The 20,471-nt window shown below is 39.2% G+C and overlaps 1 protein-coding gene across 4 annotated transcripts in view; it reads left to right on the plus strand.

The window, feature by feature from the left end:
• Window positions 1-20,471, plus strand: part of Tei (irregular chiasm C-roughest protein teiresias) — a 326,287-nt gene that overhangs the window by 112,944 nt on the left and 192,872 nt on the right. For all 4 annotated transcript variants that reach the window (XM_077400367.1, XM_077400356.1, XM_077400346.1 and 1 more), the window contains one exon: window positions 600-635. Coding sequence is in view for 3 of the 4 variants with exons in the window: in XM_077400356.1 (XP_077256482.1) it covers window positions 600-635 (36 nt within the window). In the remaining variant the exon portion in view is untranslated. The remainder of the gene's footprint in view (window positions 1-599; window positions 636-20,471) is intronic.

Below are 20,471 nucleotides of genomic sequence, written 5' to 3' on the forward strand. Positions count from 1 at the left end.
CAAATTAACACGTTTGGAACATTAATTTTAATAATTTGAGATTTTAGTGCTTGAATACTTAATCCAGCAATATATACATTTATATATTTTATTTATTTTAAGCAATTTTAACTTGAAAGTGGAACAAGTTATTTGTATTATTGTGTTTCACAAACGTAAATCTCGTACCGTCGAAAATAAATATTTTTTTATCTGTGCACGAAATTGATAGTGCGACTATTTACAAAGTAAAACCGCAATATGTACTAGGTATGTGTACCACTGGCTAACCGCAAAATGTTTTGTTTTATCGTAAATAAATTGTTTTTGAAGTTGCACTAAACTGCTTTTCCTATTTATATTGCCTTTCTTTATGCACACGAGATCAATTCGTGTATAGAATTTAATATATATCAATTACATTTATGTACTTTGCAATACTAATGTATATATATCCAAAGTAATTTATTAAATTTAGTTATATATTAGTTCTCTTCTCTCTCTCTCTGCTATCTTATCAAAAGGATGTATTATCTATACGATAGTACACTTTCTTCGTATATCTATTCCAATTCATCGTGCGTATGAGATTATAATAAAAGAAATTTTTTTTATTGCAGGTTTAAGACAACGTCCTACGGATTCTCCGAGAGGAGGTGAGTTTTATATAATTGATCCATTTTTTAAGAAGAAATGACACGAGTAGAAACAGAATTATTTATATATATATATATATTTTTTTTTTTAAATAATAACATGAAATTTATTTGGAACAATATTTGCTTGTTTTCTGATCACTGCAATATTTTGATTGTAACATTTTAAATACAAATTCTGTGAAATTGTAGGGAAGAATTGGACTTTTAGGAAGAATGAATAATAATGATATACGATATTATATTATTATTTCGTTTATACCAAGGATGTTTCTACTCGATTATTTGTGTTCTATGGATTATGTTTACGCGCGTTACAATATTAATTACATTTATTATCACTATATTAACGTAAAATAATAATATTATCATAATTATTATCGTAATAATGTTTATTATTCATCACGAGTACCGATTGAGCATATAACCATGCGATTTATACCGCGCGCCGACTGTATGCTACATCGAGCGTATGTAATCCGGCGCGCGATAAAGAATACGGATACTTATTCGATTCAACACATTCTAATAGGCATGAAATTTAATTCGGAAATACATTCAAACGAGGTACTAAAAGCGCTTGGACTAAACGCGAGTGCTAAAACTCATGACCGCTTGTAGTACATTCTGGCACGCTCATTAGCGTAATTAGCGTAAACTTCTCGATTAATGAGAACGTTCTGCTGGCCTAGGTGGACGTGGGACAAACGATGATACGTTACTTCATTAACTTGTACGAAAATAAAGATGTTAAAGCGTGATTAAGGTAATTCGGCTTGCTTTCTCCGTAACCTCATCGTAATAGTATTTTCGAGCGCACGCAGAATTCGCGTTGCATTTTGCAATCGGACGTCGATTCTATAAATCTTGTAATTGTATTTTCTAATTGCAAATGAAACAGCGCAGCCGCCACTGTATTTCGAGCTGTTTGCCTGCATCGCATAATCGCGCACTAGATCGCTTTGCGATCGCGCGTTGCAGCGTGAAATGACGCGCGTCCGAAGAGAATATGTTATGGATTTCGCGACGAAGCCCTGTGAGTGCTTTATCGATACATTACGCTCGTACAAGCGGCCATTCGCGTTTTACGGTCGGTCAGGGGTTCACGGAAGAAAATTGAAGCGGGCCGTTAGCGGCTTTTCGCGCGTTCGTTTTGGTACAGCCGAGGCTGTATCTCTCCCCGTCGCTAAAACGTTCCAATTTTTCGACCTTCAACTGCGATGCCGCGCTCGAACGGTAACGCTAAAAAATACACACGATCGCCGTACTGCGGCACGCGAATTATTTCCGATGAGTTCCAGTTTGATTTTTATTCGGGCTCGTGACATTACTCTTTTACGAAAACAATCGAGTTTCCGCACGCGTGTAAACACGCGCTCTATATCGACCCTAATTCAGATTGCTATTAATCGAATTGCTGATATTTGTCTCTCTCTCTTGTTCCTGATTGTACAATTGCATGAACGACATAAACGAATTTAACTTTTAACTTTATAACATATATGTATACGTATAATTACTTTCGTGCCGCTTCGTACGCTTAGATACCGATGATATTAAACATGACTTTTGATTTCACTAAAACAATATTATGACATTAGTTGTATATTACATATTCCAAAAGTCTATCTAAAAGACAGAAAGCGTGATTGTTCTCTCCAATCCTGCTCGAAAAATAACAAGTAATAGAAAATAAGTAGATCGAATTACGAAGTGACTGATGACAAAGGGAAATTCTTTCTTTGCCATATACACGTTTTTCACGAGCGGCAATCTACAGTAATGTAGCGCGTGACATTATTCAAATTGAATCATTCGTACCGATTCGTAGTCGTCGCCATCGTTCCGCTCCCGATAACGCTATTCTGCTGATTTCTCGAGTCGGAATTCGCGCCGCGCTGGAAATTCGCTATTTATCAGAGAGGACTAGGACATCTCTGGCGCGAGTCGTTAAAAAGTAATGTATTCCGTGTTAGCGGCATAGGCGAGCGGAATACCGACGAGAAAGGGGGTCCTTTTGCCAGCGGCTCGTACGGATGTTTTCGTCAAAGGACACACATACCGTACGTATCTTCCTTGCAGCTGTTCCGGGAGGGGGGCAGGTTTCTCTCGAATTTGGGGTCGCTCTTGCTCTTTCATGGAAAGTTAAATTGCCCCCGTCTTCCCCGACGACACCGCTGAATTTTTAGTTCGTTTCTGAAGTGTTCCGCTATCACGTTATTCATTCGCGCAGTCGCGATGCCACCGCAAACGTCTGATAAATCAGACGCTCGGCTTAACTGAGCGTTCGATATTTCCCAGAGTACGAGAGAAGCATTCTACTACACGGAAATACTATTTAAAGTGGTGTTATATTACATACTAAATTCTTATATCTCTAAAATAGAATAAGAGAGAAGGTAATGAAATTATACCAAATTAGTTTTCTCATATTTTAATCTGAAATAAATAACAGACGCGATATTTTAAATTGCTGACGATTAAGATATCACTGAAATATTAACATCTTTTTTTAAACACAGAAATATGTGTTCTGACAAAAATAATCGTTCTCATGGTATTCTTTTTTAGACTTGGTTTAAATCGCAAACAACGATTCAATTCAATCTGTTTTATATAGCTGCGTGGAAATGCTATTAAATCTCTTTTCGCTTGTATATACTCATCCTTAATTTATTCTTTGCACGCCGCAGCTTTTATCACAGCGTGACATTTTATTTAGATCCGGGGTAAGATGATGCCTGGTGAACACCAAACACGGCGATAAATCCTGTTGAGTGCGTAAATCGGTTCATCCCCTGGTGGAATGGCTTAATTTAAACAGCAGCGTACGGAAGTCCCCCGCGTAATTACCGTCACAACCGAAGTTTTGTTTCGTATCCACAACAGGATCATGCGACACAAGGTGCGCGAATGTCGCGCTCGCATCTGATGCAACATGTCTCTTTCGACTCCGCTGTAATTAAGACCGAACGAATTCTCTCTGCTTCGCGAAAGTTTCGATTATTCTGCCGTGAACGACTGCAGCGCGCTTGACAATTTTTCGAGTTTTTTTTTCCGATACCGATTAAAAGTTGTGATATATTCCAGAATGCGAGACCTGTGAATTTTCCAAATTTATCTCACTTTCGCATTTCTCTCCTTCAAACATTTTAAACGCATCTCACTCGTCACTTTGTTTTATTATGCCACTATAATGGCTCTTTCGTCATACGTTTGGCTGGAAAACATTCTCCACGTACGAAGAGTTACTGTAAACTTTTAGTAACTGTCGTCAATTCGGGATAACTCGTAAAGCTTATGTAAAGCGAAAAATTTACGCGCTACCATTTTACGCTCAGAAGAGAGTATTTATTCTTGAAAGTTGAATTCAGCGTTTCTCTTAGCCGCGCCGAATTTCAGCCGTCGCGGAAAACTCAGGGATCTTCACTTGAGCTGCCCTAATAGCACTGCTCGGCTATATACAGTCTATTTTCACGAAGGATCCTTAGTGATTCACTTCGGACACTTCGCGTGTTTGCGCGGTGTATACCTAGGAGATTCGCCGCTTTTCACGGTGGGTAACGTTTGAATCTAACGCTCGTATCTAATTCCGTTTAGCGGAGTGACCGAGGTACGTTGACGGCGCGGCGCCGCACACCACACCGCGTCATACCGCGTCGCGGTGTGCCCGCTGCGGAAAAGTTTAAATTATCCTGTCCGCCGGGAGGAAGCATCTCTCTTCTCCGCGGGGAAAGGATTCGGATTGGTTGAGTCTGATTAGTTCGGCGGTTTTATGCTCGTTTTATCTCTACTTTGCTGCACTCTTGTCCTCTTTTTCTCTTTCTTTCTTTATCTTTTTATCCATCTATATATCTATTTATCTATCTATTTATTTATCTAATATCTGTTTATCTACCTATATATCTTTCTTTCTCTTTTGTCTCTCATCGTCTTTTCCACAGTTCGATAACTATCGCGTTAGACTAAAGAGGCAAGTGATGTATCCAGTCAAGGTGTTGCTACAACTTTCCTTCCGAACGAACTAACCGGAAACTGCGAGCGGACAGTACCATATTCACCTTGGCCTTTCTCATCTTTCTTTTCCTCTTTCGTTTTTTTTCCTTTACATACATTTTCTTTTCTTATTCTTTTAAAACAAATACGAAGCATCGTATCGCATAGCCGCAGAATAGCAATAATCCCCGCTTTCTGTTTAATCAAACCTCTCCGACTAACATCTCGATGGTTTCGGAAGCTCGTATCAATTCACATAATGAACGCCCGGAAGGTGTAGAAGCGGCTTTATGGATCTCGAACCCGTCTCCCGAGAGACGCGGTCGGCTTGGTTTAATCAGCTGGCGGATATTCCTACGATATACACCAGCAAATTCCGAATCTAGTCTCCAAAGTGGCGGGGTATAATGCAAATGGAATTTCTCCAAGTCATCGGAAGTTCCTTAATGCGCATATTCGTGCGACAGAAATGATCACCTGGAAATTTCTTTAACGGAAAATAGCTGCCACGAATTCGTTGCCCGATGAATAGAAACGTTATTCTGTTACTTGAAAGTTGCTGCAAATGGACAGAAGTTGTCTAAATGGAAATTTGAATATGATGTAGAAAAATTTAACGCACATCTCGATCAGCTTTAGAAAACCAAATACATTGAGCAAGTGAAAGATAATAATTACGTGCGCTATGTATACGCGGGATACGAAAATGTGTGATACGAAATGAGCGTCCAGGGAGTCGCCACCTGTGGTGACGACCTGGATCGCGCCTGGTGCGACGGCCGTGTCGTGCCGCTGCCATAAACTATCGCTTCCGGTAAATCACGTTCCGTATCTCGCCGCGTTGATGTGTATCGCGCGAATTAATATTTATGGCATTACGTTGACCGTGCGTCCTCCCTAACGCGCGCTCCCTCATGCTGAGACGCGTTCTCCAAGTGGGAAGAGTGGGAAGCGTTAGGATTGACACGAGATTGCATTCGTGTCAAAATGCGCGCTGCGTGGATGTCAGATGGTGCGCCCTATCCCTCCCGCTGGTTTCGAAACGACGGCATGGGAAAACGTAAAAAGAAAAAAAAAGAAAAAAGAATATGATATAGATATACATATATATGTTTCGAGACGAAATAAATGAGATGGAAATGAAATGAATTCAACGAACCGTGGAATATACATCAAAGAGCGGCCCACGAGGGCGAGAGCGCGAGAGAGGCGCGAGCTCCCTTTTGTATAGATTGCCGCGGCAAATGGGATGCAGGATAAAACTGTTGGATTATTTTCAGCGATTCATCATATCCCAATCAGTCGCGACACAACAGATGCTCATACGGGCATACAAATTTTGGATCTCGCGTAATCGGTTTATTTTTTTTTCCAACGTTTAATCGCAAAATCAGATTTAACTTTCGGTTGCGGAACGTTGCTCAATTTTGGTGTAACGTTGTTTCGATATATTTCGTTGTATATACCAACTTATATTTTCGATAAAAAAAATTTCATTACAGATCGACATCGAAAGTTGATAAAGTTAAAGATGATATTGAGTTATGCATTTGTAACGATTTCACATAAGTTTATTAAAGATAATTGCGCGATAGCATGTTTGTAAATATTACTTTTTTATTTCCTTTAATTTTAGCTATGCACAATTTAAAAATAATCTCGCAATTTTTTATACGACATAACTTTTCTCAAAAAAAAAATTTTATCCACGTATTTAAATATCTCGTACACAGAGAAGATAGATGCATAACTTTCGAGGCTTGATAATCTTATTGCGATTGAAGTATTGTACAAAGGATGTGTTGTATGTACTTAGCGTCGCAAGTACGCGACGGGAGATGTGGAAATTTAGAGACAAACGCGGAAGAACGTTATGCGCGACTATTATTATTCTCATTATAGATCTTGCAAAGTTCTACGGCCTGGATCTGCTGAAGAGCGATAATGAGGCGAGGAAAGCGCGCGAACTTGCTTCTCACCGAGACGCATTCCATGCTAATTCGCTCGAACAGCAAGTGACGTCAGTACCAGATGTTAGACGGCGCCATTCGGCTGAGCGTCTGCATTTCGATCTGGATCTTATATATCTTATAACGGCGAAGTTTCGCCTAAGTTTGGTGCCTGACTAAAAATTTTAGAGGATCGTAGCAAAGTTATACCGCGCGTTGAGGATGTTTGATGTTTCTTGAAAGATAACTTTAAAGCTTTTTTCTATAGGAAAAGAATCTTTATAGAGATCTTTGACCAAAATTTTTATTAAAATAGAACGGAATAATTCGAGTGAAAAGAATATTGATGTGAAAGATGAATATTGATGGCTGTTTGCGACCGCTGAATGAAACTGAAACATTATTCGTATCTGAATAAATCTGAAGGAGGCCAGCAATGTTATACAGATTAATAATAATGATGTTGCAATCTTTACGATGCTATTTTTATGGAAAAGCAGATTACACATTACAAAAACAGTTATACGGAAACTAGTTAACTTAGCTGCGCACTAAAGTGGAATTAATTCAGTTTCGTAGTTTTATTTGCACTTTCTTTCGTTTGTTTCGCGATTTAATTACTTCTTGCTCCTTCTTAATAGACATTTTAAATTGGGTTACGCGGATAAATCTCCTTTCATTTTTACACTCGACGGTTTTCTTCCAAACAATTCTACGAAAGTAACTCAATCGTTAATAAAACGTTAATTCTCACAATTTCTGGGGGAAAAAAAGAGATTTATGGCGTTTTCGAGATTTTTTATTAAATTAAAGGCGGGCAAACGCGAATTGAAAGGCTTTAAAGATTGCCTAGCTCCGTCGTTAGCTGTGTTCATAGAGGCGTAAGTCAGCCTTTCGCGCACTCTTCTTTTTCCAACGGCGGAAGTACCGTCGATACTCGCCGGTAATGCAACTCGCGCTATTTAATACCGGACCGGCGAAGTATTTCCCGGGATCGTAGGGGCGAAACTCAATTAACAAAGTGGCTCGTCATCGTCTCCGGCGTCGAAGCGAAATCCGTTTAATGCCACTTTATCTTTGTTGCCGCAGCAACGGAAAGCACTTGAAATCCGTTTAATACACTTATCTTTGTTTCTACAGTTTACGGGGACCGTTTTGCTTTTAACGTTTATTAAGTTACTGCGAAAGCGTGGCAAGACGTGAAGCGAATGCGTCGGCATATACAGAGGAACGGTTACCCGGATAATCTTGTCAACGGCAGGACGGCAGAGGCTACGTGTATCTGTTCGCATTACATTTTTACACATACTTTTCACGGTCTTTCTCTCACGCACATATCTTTTTTTTTCTTTCTTTTTATTGCGATGTGGTTAAACATACTGAGTTCCTAAGACAAAAATCGTTAAATAAAATAAAGAAGAAAAACACGATAAAGGAAAACTCGATAGACTCTTGTTGCAGCATATGCACGGGCTTCGAGTTCAGTTCTAATATCAAGTTCTAATATCTTCAAACACCTGTGCAAATGGTAATTCAAATGTTGAATTGTTCCGTTTCGCGAGAGTCTATTTTTACGGCGTGAGAACCTCATCGTGCATCGATCTCTTATATACATCTTGCTGCATAAAAACTCGCGAGATTTTCTCAAAGGGCGGACAACAAGAGGAATGAGAGCAGGCTCGAGCACCCACCGGGGCTCTCGATGGATCGGAGAACTTCTTTGTACCGCCGAGTGGATTCCTTCGTCACATTCGACAGGTGCGCGCACGCTCGAGGCTGAAAGTAGACGGCACTTTGCGCGGAATTCTACTCCGACTTTCATCCCGGAGGCGCGAAGCGTCTCGAAATCTCCGGGAAAAGCCCGAGCCCTCGTTTTATCCCCGCAATTTTCTCTCTCCCCCGTTGCGATTAATTGCGCCGAATAATTTCTGGATTCCGACAGTGGCAGTCGTTCCTCGTAAACGGCTCGTTATGGCGAGATAGACGCGAGTCATCGGCGACGACAACGACTCGAAATTTGCAATTAGAGAGACGGAGCACCCACGGTGAAGTCGTGTCCAGCTGGCTCGACCGTGGGAAAATGGACATGGACAATGGGCTGACCGCCTAATGGAGACAATTTATTATTTTCAACTTCCGAGCAAGCTGTACAACGGGTCGCCTCTCGCGTTTTCTCCCGGAGAGGAAAACTGTTATAGTGATGAATTGTAGACCGTGGAGCAGACGGGGTTGCGGAGGAACGGATATGTGCAGCGGAATGAAATCGGTCGGAAACGAGGAGCAAAACTATAGGCGAAGCAGCGAGTTAACGCAGCAAGAGGGAAGATCCGAGACGATTATGTTACCACATAATCGTGCACCGGACGAATTCGCCAGTCGGGAAATCGTTGCTTTCGTCAGTACGACTGACAACTTTGACGCGTAACGACTCAACGTCGCTTTTACGTCTTCATTCACGTTTTTATACATTTGGGATTGCTCCAATTTCGCCGGTGAGTGTTCTTTGTATATATGCAAATCTCTTCAGCGAAATCTCCCCCTGATGATACATGTTCGCATATTTGAGTTATCAAATATAATTTTGCAAGATATAATAGTGTATATTAATTGTGTATAACGTATATACGTATTCTAGTAATGTAAAAAATGTATTATCGACGTTGAAAAGATTTGATTTGAAAATTGAAGAGCATTTATATATATACACGTTGAAATGTATATCCTAATAAGAGTTTCCTCTCAATTCGGGTACTCGTGCCGCTGCCTCTTCTTCAATGACGGCACGCGGTGGAATACCGATTCTCGGATGCTCGTATCATTATCTCGACCGCGCAAACAACGCAAACCGCAGTCGTACAGCTATATAGACGCTACGGACGAATTGCAGAACCGTCCGGCCTTTAATGCATCGCCAAGCGATGTTGTTTGTCAATGGCAACGGGACAAGAGGGAACTACAAGTGCGCGGCGGGCGCGCTTATGCACACGCAGTCACAACATATGCGTATACACGTGCCAGAGTTGCCGGGGATTGCGAGTCGCAATTTGCTACAGCCGGAATTCGTAAGGCTGGGTCTTGAATACAGCCGCGGGGGTGTGTCGAGCTAATTGGCTGCGGGGGCGAACTGGGCCACCGCCGGTTTAATACCACCATATACCGCCACTGGCATCAGCGTTGGCATTTTGTATCGCGTGTCGTGCGCGCGAAGTTTCCGACATCGGTGATTTTAATTGCGCTCGGAAAATCGGTTTGCGGTGCGGCGCGGCGCGTCTGGGCGACGCGTTCCAGACCGAGCCTGATATGAGTTAAAAATTACGAAAATAAAACGCGTGCGCGAAAACAAACGGAATTACGCGACAAAAACAAGAGCGGAATTTTTTGTTTTTCTTTTAATTTTTCTGTAATCATTATACGATTACGCGACTCGAGGCTTTGTTCGCGAAATCATTTTAATTTCAAAGTATCGAAGAAAGTTATAATTATCTATTCTGTTATTGTACGTGTAGATTTATTGTACTTGTGATATTTATTAGCGCTTAATCAATATTATTGCGATTTATGCTCGCGGCGTACTGTTATTATACCATTTGCGATTACGGTTATTATGCGAGCGTGATGCACATACTCTGATATTCCGGATTGAATAATTTCTTCATCGTATGGGCTCGCCTGTCATCGACATGCAACGCGCAAATCGGCGGATATCGAATCGTCGAACTTCATTCGATCTTGCCGATGGGGTCAGCGGCCGAAACGCGGGCCCTACCATGGCGAACGATTTCAACTTTACTCTCGTTATCGATCTTGCTGCGCGGAACGAGAGTAGGCGTGCATCACACGGAATTAAAAGTTTATCGCCCGTTTCTGGAATACGTAATAACTCGGCGCGCTAAACTCGCGCTACGCGAAAAGTTGTTAATTCCACACACACACACATTCACAGAATGATTTTAAAAAAATATATAAATTTTTAAATTTTTTAAATAATTTTTTAAATTAATTAATTTGTAACGAAATGTTAAGTTAATAATTCTTGTCCGAGAGAGACATTTCGTATATGTATTTTAATTTAAATCATCGTATAGTTTCAAAGAAATTACATTCAATCAAAAGCTTTTGATCAGGAAAAATTTATCGCAAATGAGTCAAAGGATCCGTGGATAAAAGGCTGAATTCCGCTAGTCGCGGAATACTCTGTATCATACACGTTATTTTATTCCCTATACTGCCACTGGCACATATTCGAGAAACTTCAATATACGTTCGCAATTACACACGATATACATATATATTGTTAGACGTGCATAGAATATGAGAAAAAGCTCGTTTGTATTCATTGCGAGGGATATCGTTTGCTGTATAGATAATCTTAACGACACCGGTTATCTTAATAGGTATATCAGAGACAATCGGCTATTAACGATATCTAAGCAAAGAATGATCGCGTGTTTTAATCTATACGAAAAACTGGATTAAAAATTTTGCGTTTTATAAAAATCGAAGATTGATTAGGTTTTTAATATCATACGACTTCTTATACGCCCGCGCCATCGCTTCTCGCTTTACAGTACAAGACACCTTGACGTTAATGATCCTCTGAAATTAAGTGCACGTGAGCGTTTTTCACGAGCGCGGACGTCGCCGTTAAATATCCCGCTCGGTCATGTCCGGCGTACTTTAGAGAGACGGTCTGGAGGTTTTATTTCGATTTCGCGCTACACTTATCGATTAACGGCTATCTCTTCGAGAGTGGCTGCGGGCTACTCGAGTCAATCTGTCGACGGTGAAAACGTATAGGGCGAGCAAAGAGGAAGAAAAAGGCGAGGCACGCGAAAGGCCAAGAGAGAGTCGAGAGGCAGGCGAAGACTTTGGTACTTATCCCTTATTCTGCGGCTAAGACTGAACTGAAATTTCTGCTGTAGGGACGAGTAGTCGCGACATGGAGGGTGCGATCGGAGAAACTAGGGGGCTAGGGGGAGAAGAAGAAGGGAATGAGGAGAGAAGGAACTGTGATAGAAAAGAGGGTAATTGGTCTGGCAAGCGAGCGTCTCTCGTCGTCGCTTTTTCAGACAATTCCGGACGGACATTTTAGCCACCGTCGTCGTTTCCTCTCGCCTCTCTAATACTCGTTTCTTTCGTCGTGGCGCTTCCGGTTTTGGCCGTCTGCACTGCACGAGCTTGAAAATATTCTCTTTTGGCTTTATCGTCAAACGATCACTCTCTTTGAACGTTGCTAGAAGCCTTCGAGTATCGCGAAAGCGGAAATCGCATCGCTCCGAGGACTCCCGCTAATCTCATTAGTTTTTCATAATTTCGCGATTTGTGCGGGGGATTTCCGCTATATTACTCATAGTTAGCACGTTGAAATATAATATAATTCATGAGGGTTGAAACATTTGAGAAATAACATCCCCAATTGTAAATTCATGGTTATAAAAATTATGTTTTGATCGAGAGTTCCACAATACGGTAACAAGCTTTTTACAAATATCTTCTATCTTTTGCAAACACGATGATTTTTAATTATGGAATGTTACGCGGAATTGTTCTATTTATATTATTTAACATTATTAAAATGCTTTATATGATAACTTTATTGAAACTTAATTGTTGCATACTTAATCAATTCTTAAATTTTTAAATCTATAATATATAATTGTACTATTTATCTTTAAAAATGCATTTATATAAAAAGATAAACTAACGATAAATATGAGACAGATAAATGGTAATTTATGCGTGACTATATTGTCATAATGTGTGCGTTTAGTTGCAGTCGCGATATTGATATTACATCAGCAATTACTATACTATGTTTCGAGATTAAATAGCGACACCGAGTGCGATTGTTCTTGAAATGAGGTCGTGAAGACTCTCGATTCCGCGTTTTCAAGGCGTGAAAGTACTTATTAGCTGTCAATATTTTCACCGCTTTGCCACCTTTTCTTTTTTACAATTGAGTTGATACCTTGTTGAACAAGGCTTTTCAACTTTTGTCAGATCGATTATTAAATCGCGGTATTAACGTCGCATTATGTTCCCGGAAAGCTCGAGAGAGAGCCAATAAAGTGGATTCTTCAACAAAAATGTTTAATGTTCTTTGAATTATTTTCTAATTGAAAAATGTAACAATTACTAATGTATAATTAATTATCTGTATACTTTCTATAAGATTGAATTCATAATTATCCCATTTATTAATTTATATAAGAATTAAGCCACATCGCTATTATTCTACATGTTTCTTTGTCAACAAACGAATCGATTCTATTGCATCGATTTTCTTTGAGGCATACACGTAATAGTAAATGTTGAACTCTACACTCTCGTAATATTCAAAGCAACGTGCTATCGATCTAGACGTACCCTATAGTGTTACAAACTTTGTTAATTATGTTACATTAATAATTAAACGCGTTTGCAATAGAGGTCTCGGTCTTTTCTTCAGCTTGGTCATTAGCTTATATAAAAATAAACTATATCCGTCATTCATATACTTTCCTGATCTCTGACTTTGTATATATAGATACTTTTTTTTTCTCGAAATATCTTTTGCTTTATGATACGCCGTATACAATAGCCAGTAAAATACCGAAAGTGAGTTCTCATTTCAGGAGATCTCATTTTCGGACTTTTGTGCACTAAAATTGGCAATTTCGTCGTTGTTAAGCCGCCAAAATCGGCTGATATCGAAATTTTTTTTACAAACTGCTAGAACCGCCGCGGAGTGGAATTGCAGCGAAAAATCGTGCCCGTGATCTTCTCTCCTCGACCTAAATTTCATCTCGGTACGACGCATAGAAAACAGCGGTGAAAATAGGTTACCAGAACGAGAGGGCTTTTCATCGAATCTTTCGAGTATGCTTCGAGCATTTGAAGAAGCGGGCAGCATTGTTTAATGAGCAACGGAAATGGGAGTAGTTGAGCTGTTCGTTTTGAAATTCATCAGTCTGAAAACTATGCGATTACAGTATTTTTACAGTAACTGCAGAGTAGAAAGAAGCAAAACAATTATATGAATAGTTGTCTTTACTATAATGTCATTTATCATTGTCATAGAAGAATTCTTAGACATGACATATGTGCATATATGTGAACAATTGATTAAGTAGGGTATAACACATAATACAATGACATAATACATATGATGATGGAATTTATATAGAATCGATAATCACCGCATGTTTCCGCCAATTAAGCAGATGTTTAACAATGCGCGATCGTAATTTAACGTTTTGTAATGCGACTTTAACGTTTCATAATCAAGCTTTATTTGCATATTTTTAACGAAACTGGTATATACCATGGACAATGTGAACGTTGAATTGTATGAAAAGGTTGAATTATACAAAGCGTGCAATAAATACGAATGCGAGCAAATGATATTTTGACTTAATAAAAAATACAACGTTATTAGAATTCATTTCCGAAAATATGAAAATTTATGCAGTTGCTATCGATTAATCGTCCGATGTAACGGCGGGATATGTCGGCTGAATGTTCGACACGATTCTAGTTGCATCGTATTTTATTATGACACGAAACCGTGCCGTCAGCATATTTCGTTCGATTTCATTGTGTGCGAATCTCTTATCACAGCTAAGCGTAACTCTGAAACGGGAATACATTGCTTGCTATTTATAGAGAGGCGGCTGTCCAACCGAATTTCGAATCAACATTTTCATTGGAATGATTTGATTGGAAAACGAATAGTGTTTTGCCGAGACAAGTTGTCACGATGATAATTGAAAACATAAACTGAATCGGTTGATTTTAAACTATTAATTATCAATACACGGAAAGAATTTTTCGTTATATTTTACTATTAAATTTTTGGGGCAACTTGATAACCAAATATTATCGGTAGGATAGGAATTTTTGAAATATACAAAAGACATTTTACAAACAACGTAATAAAAATTGCCAAGCAGATTGGTAATTTTTGAAAAATTATTGAAATTTTATTATATATTTTAGTAAAATTAATCAAACATTTTATATTTTATGGTGATAGATATTAATATTTTTCATTATGGTAAATATTAATTAGAATAGCTCGCATAAAATTTTTCGTAATACACGTTGTTCCACGACTACCATAATTTTCAAGGTAAATTCTAAGAGCAAATTCTCTCTGTGTAGATTCATTATTTCCGATTAATCCGATTAATTAGAGAGATTTTTAAATTTACAAATTTTATTCTGAAGAATGGAAAAATGATACGTGGAAGAGGATTTTAAAGGTTGTTTTATTTATTTCATAAATGATGCATACACATATATTGAGCGCAAATTTGATGCCATTGTAGTGGTTGCATTTTAAATTATCTGATTACCGAAGTATTAAACACCGAATTCAATTTATTCGTTTCACTGAACACGGTTTCCAGAATTTCTTCGATAATGTCAAGTGTTCTGCTACTAACGTTTTTAACAATAATTACTTCGATGTCCGATTCCATTCATTATTTATTCATAATTATTCGTCAGCTTTTCAATTAAGGATTCAATCAATTATCCAGATTCGAAATAATAGAATTCTAGTCGAAATGAGACCGACAATTCCAATGTTAATTATCGCGCGCGACGTCGCTTAGTAGCATGCGCCAAAATTCGATTCGGTCTCGACTCGATATGTTTCTCTGCGATATATTTAAATTGAGACGTTTCCGCAAGTTACCGGCAGTTATCACGACAATTTTGGCCGTGACTCTCCGCAATGTATCCCGGTGCGGCGTTCCCGCATCTTCAAAGCGCCGCGCTGGGTCGCGCTTTAGCCGAGAGCAGTTTTAACGAGAGTTGTTTCGGGGTTGTTTTGGCAATTACGAGGAAATTACGCAGAACAGACCACCGCATTGCTGTTGTGGCGTTATAAAAGCCATGTCGAAGAAGGCCTCGCCTCGCTTATGAGCGACGAGTTAACGTTCAATTTACTTGTCGATGACGAAGCCACAGTTTGCGACAACGTTTTTGATTCCCATAATTTTGCATAACATTGAAAATTGATTTATATTGACAGCAATTTTCGTATAGCTTGCGAAATGTGCTATAACAATAATATTCACATATTGGCGGTTAATATTTCTATAATAAAAAGAGTATGTTCCATCTTTTTCTTTCTCTCTTTCTCTCTCTCTCCCTCTCTCTCTCTCTTTCTCTTTCTTTTAATACTTCCTTTTGTTTACGTATCTAGCGAAAAAATGATTAATTTCAGACCCGGAAAAGTCATTTTTTATCCCTTGAATGAACTTTTTAAACGAGATGCGGAAATTTGCCGTGAAAAGCATTGAAATCGACACTTTGTCGGATACACGCCGAGCGTCGAGTGTATCGCGATCAGGTTGATTATTTATTTACGGTACGCCGTCGCTTATTCCATCGACCGTTGTCAATTACTCAACGCGGCGCCAATGGACAAACAAGTGAAAAGTGGCAATCACATAGTGCTTTCCATTATGTCTTCAAAGAGCGTTGCGCCGATGTTGTATAATATTAATCTATAATTAGCGCGCCGCGATATTTAAATACGCGCTCGGCGCGGGATGTACGTTAAACATTCAAGCGCGTCGGCATTACAACAAAGTCGGTCGCTATTTTAAATTCCGTTAACGCAGCTGCGCTTAAACGCGCGGGATATGGGTCGCAAATTTAATATTCCAGTGACGTATATCGTACCCGCGTGCATTATATTGTTTGTAAATGGCGATCGGCTAAATAACAAACAACGCTGCAATTTATTACGTAGTACTGTATCGCGACCTCTGTAATCACAATTTTTCTTGCATTGATCGAAACCAGTATAACATCCTGATGCCTGCGTGTATGAAAAGAGAGGAAGAGAAAAGAGAGATAGATAAAAATATGGGTTCCTTTATCTTTGTCATTGTACGTACGCATTTATTGATTCCCCTAAAGGAAGGGAGGATAGAGAGGGTTACAAATATTATCTGTTATAAAGAATCTGCGATACAAGAAACTGCAAATCATTTATTTCGTTTATGATTAACAAATTGTAGCTTATAACTAATGTTTACCAATTATTTTTAGTAATTGTGCAATTTTGTGCTTTGCTTATCAAAAAGAGATAAAGGTTGAAAAGTACGTATAGTGCTATACATAATCTCGATGTATCGAGAAAGACGTCAGTCTCTTCACAGATACTCTTTTTCAGTTCTTTAAAAAGAATAAATTTTTTTGAGAATTTATTTTTACAATCGTTTTGGAATCGCACTTTCTTCTAACACGATGCAAAAATTATAGAGGAGACGTTGGGATAAAATATCAACCATCAATCATTTTTCCTGTTATTCGATAAATTCGTTCAGACATGTCAAAATGTGGAAGGAGACCGAACGAGAGCGGGGAAGAAAGAGAGAGAAAGAGAGAGCACGAGGATAAGAACAGAGAAACCTCGTTGTTTCTCTTTTATCTTTCATCCTCGCGACAAATCTCAACGAGCACCTTGACGTGCTGGCAGATTTAGCGGAAAAAATTCGTGACGCTTATTATAACAAGCGGTCGTTTCGCACATCTCGCTCTCTTACATGAGTCAACCGCGTCGCTCATCGCCGGAAAACGACTATGTCGAGGATGCACTTGAGAAAATATACGAACTACACTCTCGGTCATGCCTCTCGTTATCCATTCAGCTTCATATGCTTTCGAGAATAGGCGACTTTCACGATAGAATCCAGATGTAGCCGAATACGCCGAATTTACCGAGTGTGCTAAGTTTATAGGCTGGCGGCTGATGAGAAATGAACGCAATACGATGTAACTTGACAGCTGACTCACTTGAATTTAATCCGACGCAACTAAAAATATATATCAAGCTTATAACTCGCGTGATTTTTAAGATTTTAACATCTAGCCGATACTTCTCAATACCGTTGCATCGTTAAAAAGCTTACATTTTTACTTCTTAATTATAACTATATACTCGCATATAGATCCTCATGTGTTAAGAACGCGACGTTCGTTTTTCGTTGGTTAACGTTTATTAGAATGAAGTGTGAGTAAAACGAGGCAGACACGATAGAGATTTCACGGCTCAACGAGAGTTCAAAGAGCGAGAACGTATGTACTTCCGCCAGTTCCTCCCTCGTCTCTGCTACCCTTTTCGCCGTCTCTTTGCACCTTTGGGAAAATGTCGCCTGCACACATAATGACATAATGCATATACTCTTTTACATATGTATTTCGTTAACCGCATTGAGTTGATTTCAGTCGAGGACTACCTTCGTGCACACCCCTTTATACGAATTGCGAGAACATTTCTCGGCAAATAATTGTTTCAATTAATTGCGAATGTTTTTATCTTAAAACGTAGCTGTTATTTTTATTACAAAATATATAGTCTAATTTATTATAACGTTTTGTAACAACCATAGCAAGATCAACATAGGAATTAAATGTATTTACGTGCATTTCATTACCGCGATTTAATTTGCTTTTTAGAGGTGAATCCTCGAGTTTTTGAGAGTTCAAGTACTTATATATTCCGACTCAACAATTTCGTTTAACTGTACATCTTTTTTTTTTATTTAAAAGGTTAAAAGCGCAGGCAAAAAGCACAGAAAGTCAAAGCACAATTAAATTTCCGGTTTTCTATTTTTGAGAGTTTGAGTTTTTTCTCGTGTACTTTTTTATTGTTTGTCCCATTCGTCGTTTGGACGAGCATTCTACCGATCGTCGAGAACAAAAGTACGCGAGACCAGTCCCGTTTCCGCGGCCTAGCCTCGATTATTATTACTCGTTCAGTTCCTGTCCCCATGAACTAATGTAAAAGATATACTTGTAATTACATTCAAAGAGGCAACTCTCGCGATATATTCTGCATAACTGCACAACCGAGAGCAAGGGAATATTCGTGAGAGAACAGTCATCAGCATTTGCCGAATAATTTAAGACGTAAGTCCGCGGAGATATGCGCCGTATATACCGGCACAACCACGGTTTGTTTGATGTAACACATTATAGACCGAGATATTCCACTTTGTAATATACTCGAGGGATATGTATTTTTCGCGGTGGTACCTATTTTTATCAACGCGATTTCATTCTTGCGCTAAATGTCACATATTTCTTATGTCACGTATTTCTTGCCGTTTTTCTCTTCTCCGAGTTCTTTCGATATTCAACATTAAACATCTTGAGAGCAATAAGCTTTAAAAATCAAACATTTAAATTTAAATAAAAAATAAATTCTGTTTCTGTTTATTTGGTTATAATTATATGGGTTTATTAAACTCTCGTAATTCTCTCACTTGGTCATCTTACAAATTATTCCTGCCTTAACATCGGAAATTCTGACAATTCTTCTTTCTAGTGTCCATAGTTCAGATAAACTGTACGACATACATCTAAGACAATGCATAAGTGATTAAACAGCAGGTGGCAAAATTGCAATCGTTATTATCCATGCATGTCAATTGACGGTTCATTTATTATTCGCTGTATTACTTATTTACTTTGAACGTGACTGACAATGAGTACATCGAACGTCTGTTACACGAAGTCGCGCACAACGATCGATTTTCGGCGGCGAAACAAAACTCGGAAATTTCAATTTTTCTTTCATATAACGGCGACGTGTAACGGACGATGTGTGCTCGCACACTCGCTCGCTTGTTCTGTATATACTTGCAATCGCAGCAGGACGAACAGCAGCGCAGTTGCATCGTAAAAAGTTCGGCGGATTAACGGCACGAGAAACAGCTCCAAACCAACCTCCATGGTTGGAACTTTACGACGTATCGTCGAGATTGGCATACTTGTCCCTTCTCGCGCGCAAGGCATTCGGATATTTACCGGGTCGATTTTACGCGACGCACGGATTGTGATCGTTGACATTGGACGTATTTCAACCCGTGTCCCAGTTACAGCGTGACGCGCTTTTCAAGTTTTGCATGCATCAGAAATCTAGGGCGGCTGGCGCACCGTGCGACCGCCCCACTTGATTTCACTTTCGCCCATCTTTTTCCAGCTGCAGCTGTCGCTTCGGGAAATTGCAAATTCTCGGAATACAGTGTGCCTTGATTGAAGTCTATTTTAAGAGATCCTATGATTAAATCGCTCGCTGTTTAAATGGGATAGCATTTTACCAGGAATAAAAGATGCCCGTTGCAGATTTGTTGTACTGCACGAACGAGCTCCAGTAAGCTTTGATATTTTTTAATGAATTGCGTGACTTTTTCATGCAATAACTTCTGCGAAAGACCAGGCGAAAGATAAAAGATTAGACAAAAACGCATATGTGTAAAATTTTAATAAATATGTAAACATATAAATAATATGAGGACGAGCGTCCTAGTAGACAGCGCACTGGTCTATTGAGCCAAAGGTCCCGAGTTCGATTCCCGGTAGAGCTAGAAAATTTTGTCTTGCCACGATTTTTTTCATGCAAACTTGGCACACTGGTGTTGACTTTGAATTAAGTAGAATCAGGACTTTCAGCGTTTCTCACGTCCTCCTTGCTCACTTTAGAATCTTTCGGTTCTTTCGAGACCCCGATTTTAGTTTCGACTCACAAAAGTTAGGAAGATCCGATTAAGGATAGCGGTAGTTACATGGAGTTACTTGAACGGCATCGAAAGTAGTTACGGCCCGTTCTAACCAGGCTTGACCCATTGTACCGACACAAAGAGATCTATGTCGATGGATTAAATGATTAAGCCCAGCTTAAATGTCCAAACGTAGTTGGGTTTCTTGCTCAGTTTGGTGGGATCTTTCGGTCAGTAGACCTTCCTTTTCCTAACAATCTCCAAGATCTGATTGCAAGTGCGCTATGACGCGCGATATGGCTCATTAATGAGTAAAAGCAGTAACTTTTATCGCGGAACGTAATATCGCATTTCTCTCGCGCTTAAATGTTCCCGATAAAATTACTCGA

The sequence above is a fragment of the Temnothorax americanus genome, unplaced genomic scaffold (genome assembly GCF_048541705.1).
Source record: "Temnothorax americanus isolate GAGA-0224 unplaced genomic scaffold, ASM4854170v1 Scaffold1, whole genome shotgun sequence".
Classification (NCBI taxonomy): domain Eukaryota; kingdom Metazoa; phylum Arthropoda; class Insecta; order Hymenoptera; family Formicidae; genus Temnothorax; species Temnothorax americanus.